Source organism: Oreochromis aureus, linkage group 23 (assembly GCF_013358895.1).
Source record: "Oreochromis aureus strain Israel breed Guangdong linkage group 23, ZZ_aureus, whole genome shotgun sequence".
NCBI classification, from domain to species: domain Eukaryota; kingdom Metazoa; phylum Chordata; class Actinopteri; order Cichliformes; family Cichlidae; genus Oreochromis; species Oreochromis aureus.
Window position 1 is genome coordinate 6,563,617 of NC_052963.1, and position 19,934 is coordinate 6,583,550.

General features: G+C 38.9%; 2 protein-coding genes across 7 annotated transcripts; one reads left to right on the forward strand and one right to left on the reverse strand.

The window, feature by feature from the left end:
- The first annotated feature begins 3,403 nt into the window (after nt 1–3,403).
- Nucleotides 3,404–15,153, forward strand: lypd6 (LY6/PLAUR domain containing 6). Of its 3 annotated transcripts, none has more exons than XM_039607437.1 (5): nt 3,404–3,524; nt 9,546–9,704; nt 12,329–12,427; nt 13,578–13,708; nt 13,779–15,153. In XM_039607437.1, exons 2-5 carry the CDS (start codon nt 9,581–9,583, stop codon nt 13,956–13,958), a joined length of 534 nt encoding a protein of 177 aa, XP_039463371.1. In that variant the 5' UTR covers nt 3,404–3,524; nt 9,546–9,580; the 3' UTR covers nt 13,959–15,153. The 3 variants fall into 3 exon arrangements, with proteins under 3 accessions (XP_039463371.1, XP_031613682.1, XP_039463373.1); XM_031757822.2 differs by having other exon boundaries at nt 9,546–9,698; XM_039607439.1 differs by having other exon boundaries at nt 3,463–3,524; nt 9,549–9,704.
- Nucleotides 14,562–19,014, reverse strand: mmadhca (metabolism of cobalamin associated Da). Of its 4 annotated transcripts, none has more exons than XM_031757815.2 (8): nt 18,942–19,014; nt 18,415–18,457; nt 17,208–17,349; nt 16,884–17,101; nt 16,487–16,592; nt 15,942–16,063; nt 15,777–15,863; nt 14,562–15,383 (listed from the first exon to the last, which is right to left on the reverse strand). In XM_031757815.2, the coding sequence occupies exons 2-8, from the start codon at nt 18,421–18,423 to the stop codon at nt 15,165–15,167; spliced, it is 903 nt and encodes a 300-aa protein (XP_031613675.1). In that variant the 5' UTR covers nt 18,424–18,457; nt 18,942–19,014; the 3' UTR covers nt 14,562–15,164. The 4 variants fall into 4 exon arrangements, with proteins under 4 accessions (XP_031613675.1, XP_031613677.1, XP_031613674.1 ...); XM_031757817.2 differs by having other exon boundaries at nt 18,932–18,971; XM_031757814.2 differs by lacking the exon at nt 18,942–19,014 and adding an exon at nt 18,723–18,861.
- Between the last annotated feature and the right edge of the window lie 920 nt (nt 19,015–19,934).

Genomic DNA, 19,934 nt, shown 5'->3' on the forward strand with positions numbered 1-19,934 from the left:
CATAAATTCCTCTATGTGCCAAAGATCTGAAGGGCTGCTATCTCACTCTGTGCTTTTTCTACAACGGATCACATAACCAGTCAGGTCAGAGGGCTGCTGCCTGTCAGTGATGAGCTTATCTATCTGTCGCAGCATACCATGTCTTTGAGTCAAGGAATGCGAATGAACAAGCAGTTTGTACGGCTTGTAACTCTGTAATTTCTTCAAGAAAAATGCAAGCCCTGAAATTTCCATCTTTGACTCTGAAACGTAATCTGAAAGAAACACACTTATGCATGCTTTGGTAATACAGACTCATGAAACAATAAAGGAAATGCAAGGCATTGGACCAGCACTTACCAGAACAGTACCAATGACGGTCCTTGTGCATGTATTTAAAATTGCTCCTGGAAAGATGGAACACCATTCATCCAAAATTATGCTTTGTTTGGTGTTTTGAAAATTGCGATGTTTAACATGTCAGCCCAAAAACCTCCACAGGCCCAGATTCTTCAGTCACCCCTCATACTGTATGTATTTACGCCTCTAATCAGGACTATATTATCACAGTTGATCTTTCAGAACAATTATGCTTTGACTAACCATGCTTGTCCACATTTGAGAGGTATTGTGGAGGACTGCGGTCCCGAGGTCTTTAATCAGCAGGCGCAGTACAAGGACATTATGTCGGACCTCTACGGATGAGGCAGCTATTTTCTGTTTGGGGGAGGGTTTGTCGAGGGTAAGGGTCGATGCTATGAACCTCATGTATTCACTCGGTCCTTTTTTCTTTTTACCTGTTCTGGACTAATTTCCACCTACTGTATAGTTATTCTCTTCTTATCATTTAAGGTGAATGTGCACTTTGTCTTTGTTCTATTATTCAACTGAATATAGAATATGTCATGTCTGGCATTTCTTAAATCCTCACAAGAGACACCACTACTTCCCACACGTGCACCATACATATTCAAGAATTCATTACTTTATCACTGACACTAATTGTCTGCAGCAGGTCCACTCCTGTACCTACCATAGCAGAGTTATTTCAGATCATGCCCCACTTACTCTGTCTATGCCTCTTCCACAACTTCCTATAAAAACAGCACAATAGGATTTCAATTCAACCCTTCTGTCAGATGACAATTTTGTAAAGTTTTGCCAAGATGAGATATGCTTATATTTTGCCACTAACTCCTCCCTTAATACTTGCAGCCTTGTTGTATCATGTGTCTTTAAGGCCTATATCAGAGGCCAGATTATTGCTTATTCAGCAAAAACTGAAAAACAGTCCACTTATGAGCGGAATAAGTCAATGCAACAAATTAAGGAGGCTGATGAACAGTATGCTCTCAAACAGAGTCACAAAATGTTTAAAAAGCGTGTTGAACTCAAAACAAGACTTGACCCACTCACAACTTAATCAACTGAACGTTTGCTCTTACATGACAAATCAAAATTCTACATGCATGGTGACAGACCCGACCAATTACTGGCAAGCCTTCTCAACAGTTCTAGGGCGAGGCAAAGTATTCTTCAAGTTCAACAACAAGATGGCAACTTGGTCACAGATCATGAAAACATTAATGATGTATTCAGGGTCTTTTACTCAGAACTTTAACACCTCAGAGTCACAATGCAATTAATGACTTTCTAGCTAAACTTAACATTCCTGAAATTCCACCAGAACTTAAAACAAGGCTGGATGAATCTACCTCTCAGTCAGAAGTTTCCTTAGCTACAGCCTCAATGCAATCTGGCAAGTGTCCAGGTCCGGATGGTTTCCCATCAGAATTTTTCATCAGAGCACTACATTACTGTCTGTGCAGCTTAGTATAACCCTCACTGACTGCATTAAACAAGGATCTCTTCCTCAGTCATTTTATGAAGCCTGTACCACAGTTATTGCAAAGAAAGGAAAAGATCTGATGGAATGTGACTCGTATAGACAGATTTCTCTTGAACACAGATGCTAAAATATTAGCCAAGATTCTTGCTCATAGACTACAATTGGTTCTCCTGACAATTATTTCAAAAGACCAAACAGACTTCATTAAAGGTCATTGTTTTAATGTAAGAAGGCTATTTAACACAGTTTATTTCAGTTCTACAGGAATACATGAATGCATTGTCTCTCTGGACACTGAAAAAGCCTTTGATCGAGTTGACTTCAACAATCTCTTTGCAGTCCTTCACAGATTTGGTTTTGGAGCAAAATTATGGATGGATTAAACTGCTCTACTCTCAGCTATCTGCTACAAAACGGACTAACGTCCAAAAGTTATTACACATGTATGGTGTGCAATACCGTACATGTGTAAATAAATACTTTCATCTCTCTCAGCCCCACCGCGTCTAACCATCTCTTTAAACCTTCTATCAAGGACGGTGGGTTTGTGGAGTGGCACAGAAGTGGAATAACTTGCTTTAAAGACCTGTTCATAGCCAACAAACAAGCATCATTTGAACAACTTGCTAATAAATACAATCTACCACCATTTTTCAGATACTTGCAAGTCAGGCACTTTATTCATTCCCAGATTTCAGGCTCAAGCCCTCTACCAGAGCTACACTATTAGAAACTATCCTACAACTTAAACCAACCAATAGAGGGCTGATCTCCATGCTTTACAATAAAATGTTAAACTTGACACAAACCTCTTCATCCAAACTCAAAACATTATGGGCAGAAGACTTAGACATGACAAAACATGGGCCTCCATACGCTAACATGTCAACACAACACCGTTATGTGCCCTCCACTGTTTAATCCAGTTCAAAGCGGTGCATAGAGCCCACTTCTCAAAATCCAGATTATCTCATATCCATCCTGAAATAACTCCATAGTGTGATAGATTCAAAACTGCTGAAGCCTCACTGATCCTGGTCTTGTCCCAAGTTGACCAGTTCTGGACAAAGGTTTTCCAAACCCTGTCCAGGATTCTGTGTGATGCTGCCACCTGGCCCCCTGCTTTCTCTCTTTGGCATCAGTGGGAATGAGGTGCCTCTACTGGCCTCTAAAATACAGGCGCTACCATTCTGTTCCCAGTTGGCCAGGAAGGCAATTCTACTGAGGTGGCGGGACGCTGCCCCTCCCACTCACAAACAGTGGTTATATGACCTCATGTAGCGGCTAAAACTCGCAGCAACATTGTATAAAGTATTTTATTAAATTAAGAAAAAAAAGAAAAAAAAAGAAAAATAGCATATATATACTTATAATTCGTTCATGAAAGTAATACATTTTGATAACTAAGAAAATGCGTATTTTAAAAAAAATCATAAAGGGAAAATATTGTATATCAGTGCATTACTATATATAATATATTAATCCGCGCCATGAAAAAAAGGTGAATAGAAAAAACCGATTAAAAAACATTAGCCTACATTGTTTTTTGGATGATCTATTTCTAGTCGTGGGAGTGCCGATGTCTGTGACGTTGCAGCCTCCTCCTCCCCTCCTCAGCCGCGCGGAGCTGCACTTCACTAGTTTCTGAGCTTCATCCGCGCCGAATGGAGAGCGTCCTATCGAGCATTTAAAGCTGGTAAGTTCTTATTAGAATAGTGTTGCGATAAAGTCGTAGAGTCAAGCTGCACTAACACATGTGAGTTTAAATCAATTCAGTGCGCATCAGTGCAATTAAGAAGCGTTAAGTTTAGATGAATTGAAGATATGATATTTCATGAAATGCTGTCATGTTTTTGATCGTGAGATTTAGTTCATATTCACCACTTCAGTGAAGAGCAAATATAGTTGTGGAGACAACATGTGATTTTAAACTGAACTATGTGGGAACCCAGTAAATCTTTGTACCGTGTTAAAAGTTGTAAATTTACTGTGATTACACAAGTCGCCATGGTGCTTTTAATGTGGTAGACTTTGTGTGAAGTGCGCCTACAGTCCGTATTGTACAAAGTTTGTTGTCTACATTATATTCTGCTTTATGATTGAATCATTTTGACAGCGATAAGAACATTACATTTGAGTTTATGGGCCGCATATAACCCAGTTTATTCTGAAGTGTTGCCAGACCAATAAAGCTATATTTAATCTGCCGTTCTTTTCAGAAAGTACAGTTTATACTACATGTTTTTATTGCATGTCCTTCAAAGTGGATGTGCAAAAGAACAAAACCTAGAGTTTTTGGGTCAGTTCTGGTCCTGACCTACATGTCTCTCACCCCTATTTTACATATAAATATGAGCAGCTACATTGCAAAAATATTGTATTGGACTCAATTAAATCCTTCCTTATACTTAGTGTGGAAGCTATGCTACCTAAATGTTGATGAAAATTTAAAATAAACACTTACAAAGTCCAGTTCTTTAGACTTGACCTCTCAGCACGACTGTTTTGTGGTTTTAAAACCAAGTTTTTTAGTTTGGTCACAATAGGTTACAGTTTAAAGTTGGACCAGCTTTAGAGATAACAAGAGATAATAATCCAATTATGAATGTTATATAGCACAGGTCACATGTGCTTCTAAGGAATGTCTGCTTGTCATATTATCTTGATTTATGTATCATAATGAATCAGCTAATACAAATAGGCAGTAAAGAGACTACATTCATTTAGAGTGTCTAGCCAGCTGTGACCTTTTTGGTCATGTTAAACAATGTTAAAATGTCAGATGTTTTATGAGCTAAGCAAGAACCTCACAAAAATCACGCAGTAATGTAGTGTGTCAGTAAATCCAGATGGCGATGCTTGGGTTGACATTTCAACCACCCAATTAGACAAGAGAAACAAGAATTTTCTGAATGCAGTCAATTATCTCTGACGTGAGACTAGATAGGGGGAAAATCAGTGGAATGAAAGAAGTTAAGCCCCTGCCATATGTGTCTGGTCAATAGAGCTGAGCTGCTGAACTTCAAAGCCAACCCTGGTGGTCTAAATGTTGATCAAGTATTCTTTTGAAACACATGACCAATTTGGAGCAATAAGCCAGCTATTTCTGTCAGGTCAGACTGCAGGGTGAGTGGATTTTGCTAAATTAGATCTATTAGCTCAACAACTGAGTTTGCCTGGGTGTAAACTAAAGGAAATGAAGATATTCTGAGTCAAGTGCAACACTAGAACATTATGATTTTGGAAATCCAATAGCTAAAACAAGAAAAAAAGTTAGCTGAAGTTCAAAATGTAATGGGGAAAGTGTTAAATTAGCTAAAATGATAATATTCAGGCAAACCTGCTGAGGCTGTTCAGTCTCAATAGTTAGCTAAAATTTGATAGCAGTTAAGATATTTAGCTAAAAGCAACTTAAATAAGGTTGTAGTTCTTAACATTAAAAATAAAATAAAATAAAATTTCAATACAAAAATGTAATGGACATATCATTATGATAATTTGGTACTGGATAATAGTTGCCATAATGGCTAATAATTAGCCATAATTATCAGCATGGATAATGGTTAAAAAAAAAGTTTACATTTATTTATGGGTTACACTATTATATACTGTTAGTTCATGTCTAAACTTAGTAGTTCAAATAGTGGATGAAAATAATAATAATACTAAAAATCTATCAAGCTAACATTATTGGATTAACATTTAACAATTTAGCTAGCAATAGAGCTTTAGGGGACAGGTGGTTAAATAAAATTGCTCAAAATAATGCCCAAATGATACATGTAAAAAGCTAATACAGACACCACACAGATAATTGTTGTACTACAAAAGTAGAAAGTAGTTTAACCAACTCTGCTTTCAAGTTCAATTGTGTTGTAAATATCGCAGCAAAATTAAATATTGTTCTATTAAAAAAAATCAGGTTAAATTACACTGAAATAATCTCATCATCAGTGAGGTGATATTTGAGTTTATTTGACATAACTGTGGAGGTATAGTTAACTGAAATGGTTTGGAACCACTGGAGCCACCATTATTATTAGATCAGATTAATGTTTCGCTCTTTTTTGTTTTTAACTTTTTTATGTGACATATTGTAGTTTCCATTTGTGTTCCGTCACTAATTAGTCTTTCATTGTATTTGCCTCCACATCTTCTCTTCAAAGATGTAACAAGTTGCACCTGTTTCTCAACATTACTTTCTTTTATGCCAAAAATGAAAAATGAAGTGCAAATAATTCTAATTATGAACTTCATGATGTCCACACGACAGTTTGGGTCTGTCGCTTGTTTCATTAGTGTATGTCAAGTAATATATATTCATAAGATTCATCTTAAACTCCAAGCCATTTCTTTCAATTTAGCTCATATATCTGCATCGCATTAGTTTTTTTGTAATGTGTGGATGCATCCAGATGTATAACTAACCAGATAACAATCTACGGTTTAGACTATCTCTAAATTTCATCCCCTGTTGTCTTGACAGACTCTCCTTCAGATTCTTTTAGCCTTCTACAGCCTTTTAACTGGGACCCGAAGGAGTTGGTTGGTGCTGATTGAACCCTCTCCATCCCCCCAGTTATAACAGGGAGCCTTTGTATGTAATCCCTGCACTCCTGCCTTCTCCTCTCAGACCTAAAAACAGATTTTACTGCAGGCAAGGCCAGGGATCCTTCAGACAGCTCAAAGTTTGAGACCTAATCTCAAGTTTTTCTTTCAGCATACAGCGTATGATTAAGAGCTATACAGTAGCACTGTGCTTCGAGGAGCTTGATGAATGCAATAGGAGTGGACCTCTCTGAAGACTAGGAGACCGCTGTGAAGGCTTTAGATTAATCCTGTTATTAAGCCTGATTTACAGACCTTTTTGTGTTTTCGTGTGTTTATTAGTTTCTCACATGCTGAAAAGACATGCAAATCTAGAGAGGAGGTTTTAATTATTTTAATCCTGAATATTAACTACCACTTAGACACTGTGGCATTCATTTTCACATTTGAGAACCTGGACTCATTGAAAATTAACATTTTTGTCTGAAAATGTATGTGGTCAATCAGTTACTAAGCTTCCTTTTAATGAAATTATTTTCGTTTCAGGTCTTATGACTTATAATCACGTCTTTGTGTTTGAAGTAAAACACGTGTGTTCTTGTAGCACTGAAGTACAGTATGGGTGTTTGGTCTGAAGTAAAGATGTGGATCCATTTTACTGGGGCATGCATAATGCAAAGAAAACAAGCATTTACAGCTCCACAGTCTGGCACAATGCCTGGGGATAAAACATAAAAGTCAGGGATAAAACCAGGTCATCTGGTGTGTAATTCATTGATTGACGTCTCAGTGAATCTAAAAAGAGGGTGTGTTCTGACTGGACTCTAACTGAAAGCTCAGGATTGAGATATAATATCAATACAATCTCAAGATCCTCTATGAGGCTTTTATTGTAGCAAAATAAATAGTTTTACTACAATGACTCTGACTTATTGCTGGCAATGTGGATCAAACTATCACTGCGGTTGTGCGGGGGCTGAATGGCTAGTAGCAACAAGCCAGATACTCCATGCTCCTGAAGCTCCCAGAATCCCCTGATGCATGTTGTAGCTGTCTTCACGACAACACAGACACAAAAACGGGCGTTTATTACTTGGGTTTTCTCTCCTCCTTAGCTTCACCATCGCCAGTACGCCGTGAGAACTGGTCACGAGTGAACAGTACAAACCAGTTAGCAACTTCACAGTACACATATTAAGTCCAAACACAAATAAAAACATTTCTCAAATGACAAATACCTCATTGACTGTTTGTCCTGAAAAGAGGTCCTTAAGTCCTTGTGTTGCTTTTCTTTTAATAAACCTTTAACACGCTTCATGAGAGACATCTGCTCCCTCGCAGTCCATGAAAGCTCTCGCGTACTCTCGTTAAGGGTGTTCTCACGAGACACCAGCTCTTACACTTTACACATGTACATTTCAAATAAAGACATTTTTAACACTAACTATATACATTAATGAAATTATGTAACCCATTATAAATCAATCATCCACATCATGAACTCTACACAGAACATTATTTAACAGCATTTACACATGTGACTGAATACAGTCTCCACAAAGCACATGTAGACTGACTGGGAAATTCCAACACAACCCAAAGAGTCCAGAGTTCCATGACCAGGATGAAAACTGCTTTGTTCCGCCTGAATCCAAGGTTCGACAAAAGGACATAGTCTCCTCTCTTGTATGTTGACATAATCTTCCTATGGAGTCTGAGTAGTGTGATCCTCCTGCAATTTGAGTACACCCTCTGGTCAACCTTTTTAAAGATAGGAACATCCACCCCAGTCTGCCAGTTCAGAGGCACTGCCCCAGATCTCTATGTGATGTAGCATGGGGATGTCAACCAAGAAAGCCCCATAACGTCCAGAGGCTTAAGAAACCCACCCCACTGGCCCTGCCACCAAGTAGTTGTTTACCTGCTTCAATGACCTCACTCCTAGTAATGGGAGTAATTGGGATTGAGGGGATCCTTACAGAATTCCGACTATACCCTCAGCTGAAGTCAGCAGCACCCCTATAGATAGATAGAACACCACTTTTCCCTCTTGAGTCATCTGGTGGTTTGCCAGAATCGTTTCAACGCTGACCAAAAGTCTTGTTCCACGAGCTCACCAAACTTCTCCCACACCAGACTTTTTGTTTCATAACTACATAAGCTGCAATCTGCCAGCTGGTACCTGTCAGCTGCCTCTAGAGTCCCACAGATTACCCAAACCATACTCATTTTTTCAGTGATTACAGGAAGGCTGGATACTCTAAAGTATAATTTGGTGCATAAGCTGAAGTAATAGTCAGGGACAACACTCTTCCATATGGGGAGAACCCCAACGTATAGGAAGTACTCCAATGCGGGATACAAGTATACCTACCTACCCCTGCCCGCAATCTCTCACCAAGGGCAACCCCAGACTGGAGGGAGGCCAGCCCCTTTCCAGGAGATTGATTCCAGTAACCTCAAGCACTAGCTCAGTCTCCTTCTCCACGAGACGGGTGACATTTTGTGTCAATAGAGCTCATTTCAACAGTCAGGGATCGGCCCACCAGGTCCTCTCCCCTTCCAGCCGACATGCACTACACTTGACCTCTGTGGTGGCTCCTGCAGGTGTTGATGCTGGTCAGTGGATGATGGGGCGCATAGTCCACAGAGGATGCCAACTTTCTGTAAGGTCAATTGCTACAGACCTATAAACTTCATATTACCTTCAGATTAGTTCAAGAATAGTTGCTAGAGAGTTTTATTGATTGGCATTAAAATAATGAGAGCATTAATATAGGTTTACATGAGCAGTGTTCAGTTTCTTGAGTAAAATATGAAAATATCAGCACTGTCATTATCTGTTAAATCCAGAAAGGGATGCTGAGGCTTAAAGCTGGCTCGTAGGGGTCCTTTGACATTTGATTAATGAAGCAGGCTCACAGCATGAGAAGGAAACACAGGTGGTCACTTTTATAGACTTATTTGTTCTATTATTAGCCACTTGAAGCCTTTTGTTGATGTTTCGTTGAGTTCAACTGTGGTTTAATCATGCTTTCTTGTACATTAAAAAAACAGTACACTAAAAAGACTGTAGTACATTTGAAAAAACCTCAGGGAGGCTGAGTGTTTACATTCTCTATCCGTTTAAGATTCTCTAATATTGTCATTTTAATCCACTCATGTTCAGCAGGCCTAAGTGCATGAAGACACTCTGGTCCAATAATGGAGGCCTGGCCAACAGTGGCCTGGGTCCTGCTGCTGACCACCATCACTGACTGGCTGAAAACTGCACAGTCACGGGACTTCTCCATGAAGGATATCATCCTGCTGCACCCCTCAAGTAGGAGTATGAGAGTGCTATTTTACATCTCAATTTGTTTAAAGGTTTGATACTGAATATGACTGAATAATATTAGCGACATAGTTTTTAAATAGTGTGCACTGAACTTGAATGGAACATTTTAATAATATCTATCAGGAACAAGCTGCAAGAAAAGCAGAAAGCAAGCAAGGTGTAGAAAGCAAGACTGTAGTTTTATTTAAATAAATAAGTGTTACAAAGGTACAAAAGTCATGTTAACTGAATGAATAACAAGTGAGTACAGAAGCATTTAAACACAACACATTCACAAATGAAACTTAATGGAAAGTTTCGTTTTGTATTTAAATCAGTTGTAGCTGCCAAAACAACAGTTTATTACAATATATTAAAATATAAATAAATAAAGTTGCATCCACATCTTGCTTCTAGGATGTATGTATCAAATGTATTTAATCTTTATTTGGAATTACTTCTTGGAAATAAGACTGATGAATCCCTTTTCAAAATTCCTGAAAAAAATCTTGGAAACTCATTACACAAGGATGTGGTTCATGATCATCAAAGCCTTTGGTTTGTGTCTTTGTTGTTCTTTGACTGAAACGTGGCCGGCCCTCAGACTTGTAGCTGTCCCATTTGATTCCCTACAAACAGATCCTTGTTTGATCCCTGAGTCAGAGACGTGGAGAAGACTGATGAGTATCCATAGATTCTGGAAAACAAATCTTTGGAGAGCATCTATGACACAGACTACAGATTTATTGCTTCTTTTTTAGCAATCAGTATAATTGTTAAATAGGCAGAAAATCAGAAGGTGATTGACCAAATGCCATATTGTTAATTCACCCAAAGTTTCACAACCAGAAGCTTGTTTGTACAGTTTGTGTTCATGTAAAAATGAGCTGCAGGACTCACATGAATAGAGACAAACAAAGTTCACCTGAGCTGAATTTTCATTACCTATGATGTTTCCTCAGCTTAAAACACCTTTCACTCTTTGTTAGGTTACCTGTATATTCTGATTCTGCACTTTGCAACTCTTATTATTATTTCAAAATGGAGTTAAAATGATCCATATAAATGTATACACATGTGTAATTTCATCTCAGATCAGGAAGTTTTTACATTTTCTGCTTATCCATCTCTGATTTGCATAAAAGTAGAGACTGTATGAGGATGTGATATACTATAGATGTTTATTCACACACTAAATGAATTAAAGAACTAATAGTTAAAAGTCAAAATACACATATTTAAATTAATATATGAAATGTGCTAAAACATATAAATATCCAGTAAAACAGCTAAAGTGTCTTACTTTAATGAGAAACATGTTAGACAGTAACATGATTTGTTTTAATTGAGTAGTTTTAGTAGATTTTTTTCAATATAAGACATAAATTTCTGCCTACAATAAACAAAAAACTGGACAACAGAGTTGTTTTATTTTAAATTATTAAGTGTACAATGTATTTACCAAGAAAGTGCACCTATGCTAATGCTACTGTCCTTTCTAAAGTAACAGTCAGATGACAGTCAGTTATTAACACAGTTAGTAATATAAGCATAATTTACATGTTCCCCACTGTGGTATACAAAGCATTGCAGACCAGTTGGTTTTGTGTTACTAATGACCAAAAAAAGCAGTTTTGTAACTTTGTATTCACACATTTCAATTGCCCATTGAGAACTTATGGAAATTATTTGTCTACATCAATCATGACTTACTTACTCAATAACTTTTCTTTTTTAGGCGCAAATCAGAGGTTACTGATAAAACAGCAGGGTGTTTTTAAGTGTGTAAAGAAAAAAAAAGCAGCTAATTTTAGCCTGCTGCCAGGTGGTTCCTAGGTAAAGTGATAGTGTCACAATATGCCACAGAAAACTGATGTTTTGGGGATAAAAATTAAATGTTAGTATTGTGAAACAAAAATGACATGGTGTTGGATATGCCATTGTAGGTGCACAAATTGCTCGGCCTCGTGGAATTGTGAACAACACAAACACAGCGACACACTTGGCTTTTTCAAAACCTTTTCTGCAACAAATAATGTTACAGCAGGAGTTTTGATTTGATTCTCAGCTATGAGAATACTTATGAGAGTCATAGTTTATATACTTTAAGAGCTTTGTCTATCTTACATCCAAACCTGAGCCCAGTATCCAATCCCCAAACACCTAACACACATGTCTTTGCAAGGAAGTCGGGGCACCTTGGAAAAAAAAGCCTCGGGATAAGATGGAAACTCAGTTCAGGAGGATTCGTACGCTCAATTTTCTTGCTCTGCATTGACAAGGCTAACCAAAGTGCACCTGGTTTGGGGGCCCCTCCAGCTTTGATTAACAAGCCCTTCACATCTTCTGGTCCTATCTTTGCTTTGAAGGCAACTTCATAACCATGTCAGAAGCCAGAAGGAAAAAGGCACAGGTGGACGAATTTTAGGACATTCGTCTCCCTTATAATGAATCTGAAATCATCCAGAAACACAGAGAATGTGTACAATGATTGATGAGCTAATTAAAAAAAAACACCCCAGAAGGTTGATGAATGAAGGTCCCTTTCTGCAGGAATGATATTACACACAGGACGAATGAAAACACACCTTCTTCACTTATTGAACTTGAAACTGAATACAGTTGTGTCTCCACAGCTACACCTTACCCTGGCGGATTCAAGTGCTTCACATGCCAAGATGCTGTAGACAACTACGACTGCAACCGTTGGGCCCCGGACGTGTACTGTCCAAAGGGTACGTCAGCTTTTGATTCATCTGTGGCTGAATGCTCAAGGAGATGTCAGTTCAAGTGACTTCTCTTGAGAAACATGTTTCTTTGGGAATGCACAAACAAAAGAAACATCAACAAAATGATTGAAATAAATAAAATAGATTGATATAAAAAACATTTATAATAATTTAGTAATTAGTAAGTAATTAATTTATAATTTTAATTAATTAAAAATCATTTATTAAAATCAAAACATATTGTTACACAGCTTTCCTACTTTGATGATTAATTAATGCATCACTACTCAATAAATGTGCAATGTTATCGCTCAAGATATTAACAATGTGCTATAAAAACTATATATAAAATATGCGATATTACTTACAATGAAAATACAAACATAATTTCATTTTTAATTGTAAAGCATCAGCACACAACAGCAGTCATCTCAGGGCTCTTTATGTACAAAGGTATAATATCAGAGAGATAACCCAATGATCAGACAATCTATGTGATTTGGTGATAGTAGGAAGGAAGAACTCCCTTCTAAGCGGAAGTGGCCTACAGCAGAATCAGACTTAGAGAAGGGCAGCCCATTTGCTGCAGGTGGTTTTGGAGGTGAATGGAGGGAGATGCTAGCCCCCCGCCCCCCCTCCAAAATCTCATTTGCATGCCCCTTTTTGCCAGCACTTCAGCAAGGTGTGACGACTGATGGCTAATCTTGCTCATCGTTGTAGAATGTAGTGATGAATAGATGTTCCCACAGTTATCTTTCAACAGAGGAACTTTGCTCCCTACTGCTTGGAATCTTACTTCGCATGTTCGGTCCACTTCACAGGGAGCTACGTGTGCTTGGCAATTGGAACACATTCTTAATGTGCAGTGAGACAGAGTTGATGGAAACACCTTTTCCCAAACTCAGTAGGGCCAGAGCCCACTGTGGAATCTGAAAATCATCTGCGTGCCATCCAACTCTCTAAACAAACTGTGATCACCAAAAGCTGAAAGTGTCATGCAATGAAGAGCACCGTTTTGCTAGTTCTTATCTTTCTATATTTAAATAATTATTGGCAGTTTTAAACTTTGTACTCCTCATATTGGGGCTGCCTGTGAATCTGTCAACAGTCATTAAGACATAATTGGTCACATGAAGGGAATTTTACTGTCCTTCAGATACTAAATACTGCTCCACCCTCCACATGATGGATAGAAGTGGGGAAAGTGTGTCTGTGACCAAGCGCTGTGCCATCATGGAGGAGTGTCTGTTCACTGGCTGTGCTGACGTTGCCGATACTGGCTACCAGGTACGTGGAGAGCTCTGCCTTCAGATGTCTCCTCAACCTTAACGTGAAAGGCTTTCCTCTCGTCCCTCAGGTGTGTTCTTCCTGCTGTGAGGGCAACATCTGCAACGTGTTGGTGCCCAGAAATGACAGCAGCGCCATTTTCTCCTCCATTTCTCCTTTGGTCAGTTTGAGCGGGAGTCTTCATTCTAGAGCGCTGTGCTACATCATCATCGCCATCATTGTTGTCATCTTCACAGCTGGTCGTGTTTGAGACATCATTTAAGAAAGCATGTACGAAGAGAACAGCTGGTATGTGTAGCGGCAGAACTGGGACCTGTGTTGGCTGCGTGTTTCAGAAACTGAAGGTTTAAAGACATTTTTATATGTAAGACAACTGATTCAACTTTGGTTTCCTATCTCCTTTTCCACTTTTTTAATAGTCGATCTGCATTTCTGTGTTTTCTGTTATATTTATAATGTTACTTTGTATATAGCTCATAATAAACATTGCCAAAGTTTCAAATAATGAGGTCAGTGCATGTACAAGTAATCTCTGAGTCAAAAGCTCAGGCTTCACAATGTTCTAAACACTCTGTCTCATATATGTCTTCCACTCCTGGCTCTGCGTGATGATGGTGAATATTCCTAATATGGTATCTATTGAAGGTTCTCAGTCATCCAGATCATTAGACTTAAATAATAATAATGAGAGAAGACATCTGGACTTTTAAAACCTAAAGAAGTCCAGTTGCCTTCCTTTTTCAAGCTCTCAGGACTCCCTAATATGGTCATCAGAGCACTGGTTGAGAGCACGGAAGCCCCGCCCACTTGTTGTTCAAACCTGTTTGCAAAACACAGCCAGTCACAAAAAAGCTGAAGTACATAAATATAATTTAATAAGCAGTGTGTCCATGTTCATCCAGGTCAGTGTGTATTTTGGGAGTTGTTCCCATAATAAATCTAAATCTTCTGAAACTATTTATAATATTTCTCCATCGTTTCTTTACACTGTGTGCAACAGATCAGAGAAAACCAACACTGTACATGCTGCTGTAAAAAGAATATGAGCCGCTAACATGTTAAGGTGTTTGAAACAGAAAGATTTTCCTGGTAGCTAGCACCAACAGCTGTAGAACATCTGTCCAGGTATTTCATAAATACTCAAACTGTAAAATATGAACATTGTCTACAGACGAATCACATTGTGAAATTGTTTCTTCTCTGAGTGTCTCCCTGCATGCAGTGCAGGGTAACGCTTCTGTCAGTCAGACACAGCACTGACGTCTGCATTAGAGTGTCAGTTAGATCCTTAGCAACACCAAGATCTGCACAGATGCTTTGTGTTACAACATTACACAACTTCCCATTGATACAAACCAGCTCCATAACAGGAAACGTTAGCGGCTTCTTCAAACCATAAACAGAACCCTTCAGTTTGAATTTGATTCTATTCTATTTAAAAAAAACAAAAAAAAGTTTATTCCTCATCACTGAGTGCGTCTGAAAATCCTTGAAGTCTAGCAATAGCAGCACTTTGAACAGGTGCGTTGGTGAAAATAGTCCCCACAAATAAAGGAGTCCCCCTGAGGATATGGCGGATGACTGTGCAGGAGCTCGACACCTCAATGTGAAAGCCCCGATGTCCCAGCTCACTGTCTGTTCGCAGTGTGGTTTCGCCCAATGGAGACGCAAAGAACTGTTGAGGAAAGGGGGAAAAATTACATTATTAAAACAATATTGTTCTGTTTGTTGTCCTCAGTTTTCTTAATCACAGCTGAACTACCAGAATTTGAGTTGACAGGAAGTTTAACGGGAAAAATCTCTAGAAATGTTACGAGGGAAAATACATTTTTCCATATTTTCCAAACACTGTAAGCAAAAGGTTTATAAGCATGTGTGGTTTCATATTATGTTTGGGCTTTTTCCACCTAACAGACAACTAGTTCAATATAACATTTTTCTATCAAAGAAAATTAAACTAACGTAAGCTTCATTCATAGAATAAGTATATGCTTTGTGAGCTTAGATTGCAGATTGAGACGGTACAGAACAGGCACAGCAAATCACTAGTGAACACAGAATTACTCACTGCTGCTCCCGTTGTTGGGTCAATGAAGTCTGCCCAGTATCCTGCAGTCCACAGAGCGAAACACATCTCCTTCGCCCCGCTCACAAACTGCAGTTAGGACAAAGTCACAGTCACCAACTGCTACAACCTCTTTAAGTCTGTAATGGGCAACACACGAGGACTTACTTTACTTAGCAGCTGGTCTCTATCCAGCTCTGTCTCCTTGTCCTCCGACCGACCGCTCGTCTGCGTGACCGTCACCACTGTGATGGAAGCTGTGGGCGCCGAAGGAAACAACTGCTCCAGATCTGAGACACACATGTTAATAAAGCCAATTATAACTCTTTTCATCTCTGTATGACATGCCTCAAACCATTCTGTTTGTCGTAGTTGCGAACTGAGTTTTGTAACCTTGCACACCAAAATATCTGAAAATTTTATGTTAGTCTTTTGCTTTGTATGTGTATAATCTTTTTTTTTTATAGATGCACAAACATCAATCTTTCAGATATTTTGGTTTGCAAGGTTACAAAACTCAGTTCACAACTACACAGTCTGATTTACAAGTACACAATATTTATGACCACAATTTGACATTATTCAGTTTTTTTTCTTCTATATCATCAGAAATATTGTTATCGTAAATTCTCCTTAAATATCCAGACATCATTTTGGCATGTGTTGCCCACACTCACAGTCAGCAAAGGCAATGCTGGGTGACTCTCCCTTACCTTTCCTCAGCAGCTCTGGGCAGGAGTTTATGGCACAGTCTGTTTCTGTCTGATTAAAGTACTGCTCAGCTTTGCTTACTCTCGTGGAAATAGGCCCCAGTTTTCCCTGAAAAACAAACAGTCACACACGCTCTCAGACTAAAGTGGTAAAAATGTAGCTCTGGCTTATTTTTTCAATTTTTCATTTATTTATTGTTAATTGTCACACTTGGAATCTTAGAATGAAGTGTTACTGTAATCTGTGTTTCTCCCATAAACAATGAGCCACAGCAGCTCACTTACATTTAAAATAAATCAGAGACATTGACTTTAATTTGTTCTCTCTGCTGCTCTGAACTGTATTCCTAAAAGCTCCGACTGCGTTACAGCTCATAATGTAACTATTCAAAAATCTTACATGGAACTCGTTGACAAACTGGGCCAGTACGAACTGGTGTCTCTCTGTGCTGCTTGGAACCGTCAGCACATCAGGCACCGTCTTGTGGACCGGAGCCTTCTTTTGGTCCTCCATGCCTTCCAGGTGGCAGTCAAACCCAACGTTACCAGGCAACTGGAAGCGCTGGTCCTGAGGTCCAAATGGTCCCATGTTCTCATCAGGCCACACGGTCCTTGGGCCTGGAGTGACATGACAAAGATGATTTGTCAGCGTCTGTTTCAGTAGTAAACTGCTAAACAGTTTACTACTGAAAACGGCATTGACGTCCTTTCCTGTGCGACTCACCTGAGTCTGTGTGTGATACCGCTATGTAAGGCTCATCCGAGCTCGCAGCAGAGAAGGTTCTGCTTGTTCCAGCCCTGAGAGAAGCTAAAGCTCGACGGCCAGCAGCACGAGACAGGACCGCCCTGCTTTGACCACACAGCACCTGCAGACAGACAACATCATGTGTTAACAGACAGATGCATGAAACAGGAACAGTGCCCTGCCCACAGTGCACTGTCTGCAGCTTCATACTTTTACTGTATGTTTTATTTAGGACAAACTGGATGCTGCCATTTAGCTCTGGTTCTCTGGAAATAAAGAGCCAGATGCATCCAATATGTTGCAGTATTGAGGAATTTAATACTTTCCTGTGATCAGACAAAACATTTTCAAATCTTTTTGGAATTGATCTTATAAAGAGGAGAAGGATGATACAGTTTGTTTTCAACACATGGACTTCCTACATAACATAGCTTCTAAGACCTTATCACTCCAGCTGACCTCTCCAATCTTCTAACCAGAGTCTCCTAACTGTCCCTCGCTCGGATTATAAAACCAGAGATGATCGTGCTTTTGAGGTAGTGGCGCCCAAACTGTGAAACAGCCTACCTCCGCCAATCAGGTCAGCTGACTGTGTCATTTCTTTAGACGACTGTTAAAAACTCATTTTTATGAGTTAAGTGTTCCCTTCATCTTTTCTCTTTTATGTTGAGACATCGTTTATTTGAAATCTGACAATTTTAATGTTATTTCAAACTAAGACATTTGTCTGCATAAAAACAGCTTTGATTTTTATCTTGTTTTTATTCTGGCTGGAAACAGATAAAACATATTGTTCTCTTTAGCATTTAAACAATTTGAACATGTGGTTTGATGAAGTTTTGATCTTTTAATATGAAAATACTGCCTGTCTTAGATTTTTTAACCCCCCCCCCCCCAAAAATACTCACTAGCGGAAACTAGTGGTTTCAGTCTGCTTTAATGCTACACTTGAGTGGTGAATAAAAATGTTACTGGCCTGAATGGGCCAACAGCTAGTACTGCCTGTAACTGAAACCCTATATTTAATATAAATATAGGGTTTCGATCATTTCAAAATCATTGTGCAGCATTTTAAAATGATTTAAAGTAATTTCTTGGACAATCAGAAATGTTTTTTAAATCTACTTTGGCCTAAGTGAAGAGTAGCAGTACCCATAACATTAGCATGAGGAAAATGATCACTTACATTAGACATTGTGCTTAGTTTCCCTCGCCCTTTATCCTTGAACCTGTTTGATGAAAGAGTAACAAGAAGAAGACAGAAACTGTTATTCCCAACGAAAACGCAAAAGAAAACATTAAAACTCCCAAATGTAAGCTTTGCTAACCAGCCGAGTTAAAATAGCTGGTATGATGCAATGACTGCATGTGTCCCCCATGCGGAAACACGTTACCAATGCACTTATTTCACACATTAATCTACACAGACAATAATCCTCTAAAATACCTCAAGTTCAACTATCAGCGAGCTAACAACACAGCTAGCTTTAGCACCTGCTATCACAAGGAGAGTCGTTCGGTCAGCTGATATCTACTCTTATCACTTTCTCTTTTTTTAAATAAGAGTTCATCTAAAGCACTTCCTGTTTTCACGTGACCTTAAAAAGACCACTGTGCAGCGCAAACCACGAGCGCCTTCGTGTTCACAATAAAGAAAACAAATGTTATTGTGTTGTTGGGAGTACAGCAGGAAAAGTACGCACTGTTCCGTACCTGTCGACTTGCACGTACTGTATGCTTTTACAAAACAACGACGGAAAGTCAGGAGGGACAAAATCCCGCACGACTTTCGTAAGGCCCTCCTCTTCTTCTACACATCTGTATGCTCTGTGTGCATTGAGCGCCATCTACTGGGCGGTTTGCAGTTGTCTCCGTCAGACGCTGAAGCGTCTCAGTAATAATTGTATAGGAGATTACTTCTTGTCAATACAAGAACATTTGCTTTATGCTTGTTGTTTAATTCTACAGAGTTTCTGTTCTTCTTTCTTTGTCAGAAGCTCGGCCTTGCTGGCTGCATTTTCTTAACTTGTCACGCTGATGTTCAGGTCTACAACTGGGCAAACACTAAAGAAGACAGAGGAGTAAATCATACCTGTATCTGTGCTGAATGAGAATGAATAATTCCAAATCAAAATCAGTGAATACACAACACTTTTTTATTATGTCAAAAAAAATATCTTTCTTCACCCGCTCTATATTCTTAGATGCACTCTATCAAAGACTCTTAAATCAGCATCAGCTAACCAAAATTATTAACTGACATTTCCTCCCACTCCACATCTCATCCAGGCATGTCTTTGCAGCCCACATAAATGCATAGTCTCCGATCCAATCACAAGATCAGCCTGGATGTGGAGCTGAGATTTTACAAAGCGTACAACATTTCGACATGATGAAATTCAAATGAGCTTTTTAAAATCTCAGCACAAGATGGCAGCAAATCAACAGTTAACAGAACCAAGGCAGTATTTATGAAAGCAGAACTGATCTGCTTCGCCTTGTAATGTGACACTAATGTGTGTGTCTGTCTGTTACCTTGAAAAGTTTTCATGATATTCATGATGCCTGCCACATTGCAGCTGCTTTTATGTTCAGCACACGCTGCTCGTCAGAGATAAACAGGAAGCAGGGAACCACTGTACTCACAAATGCATTTTTCTAAATGATAAAACCACTCACTTTTGTTGATTTTAATGGGTCTCGGCG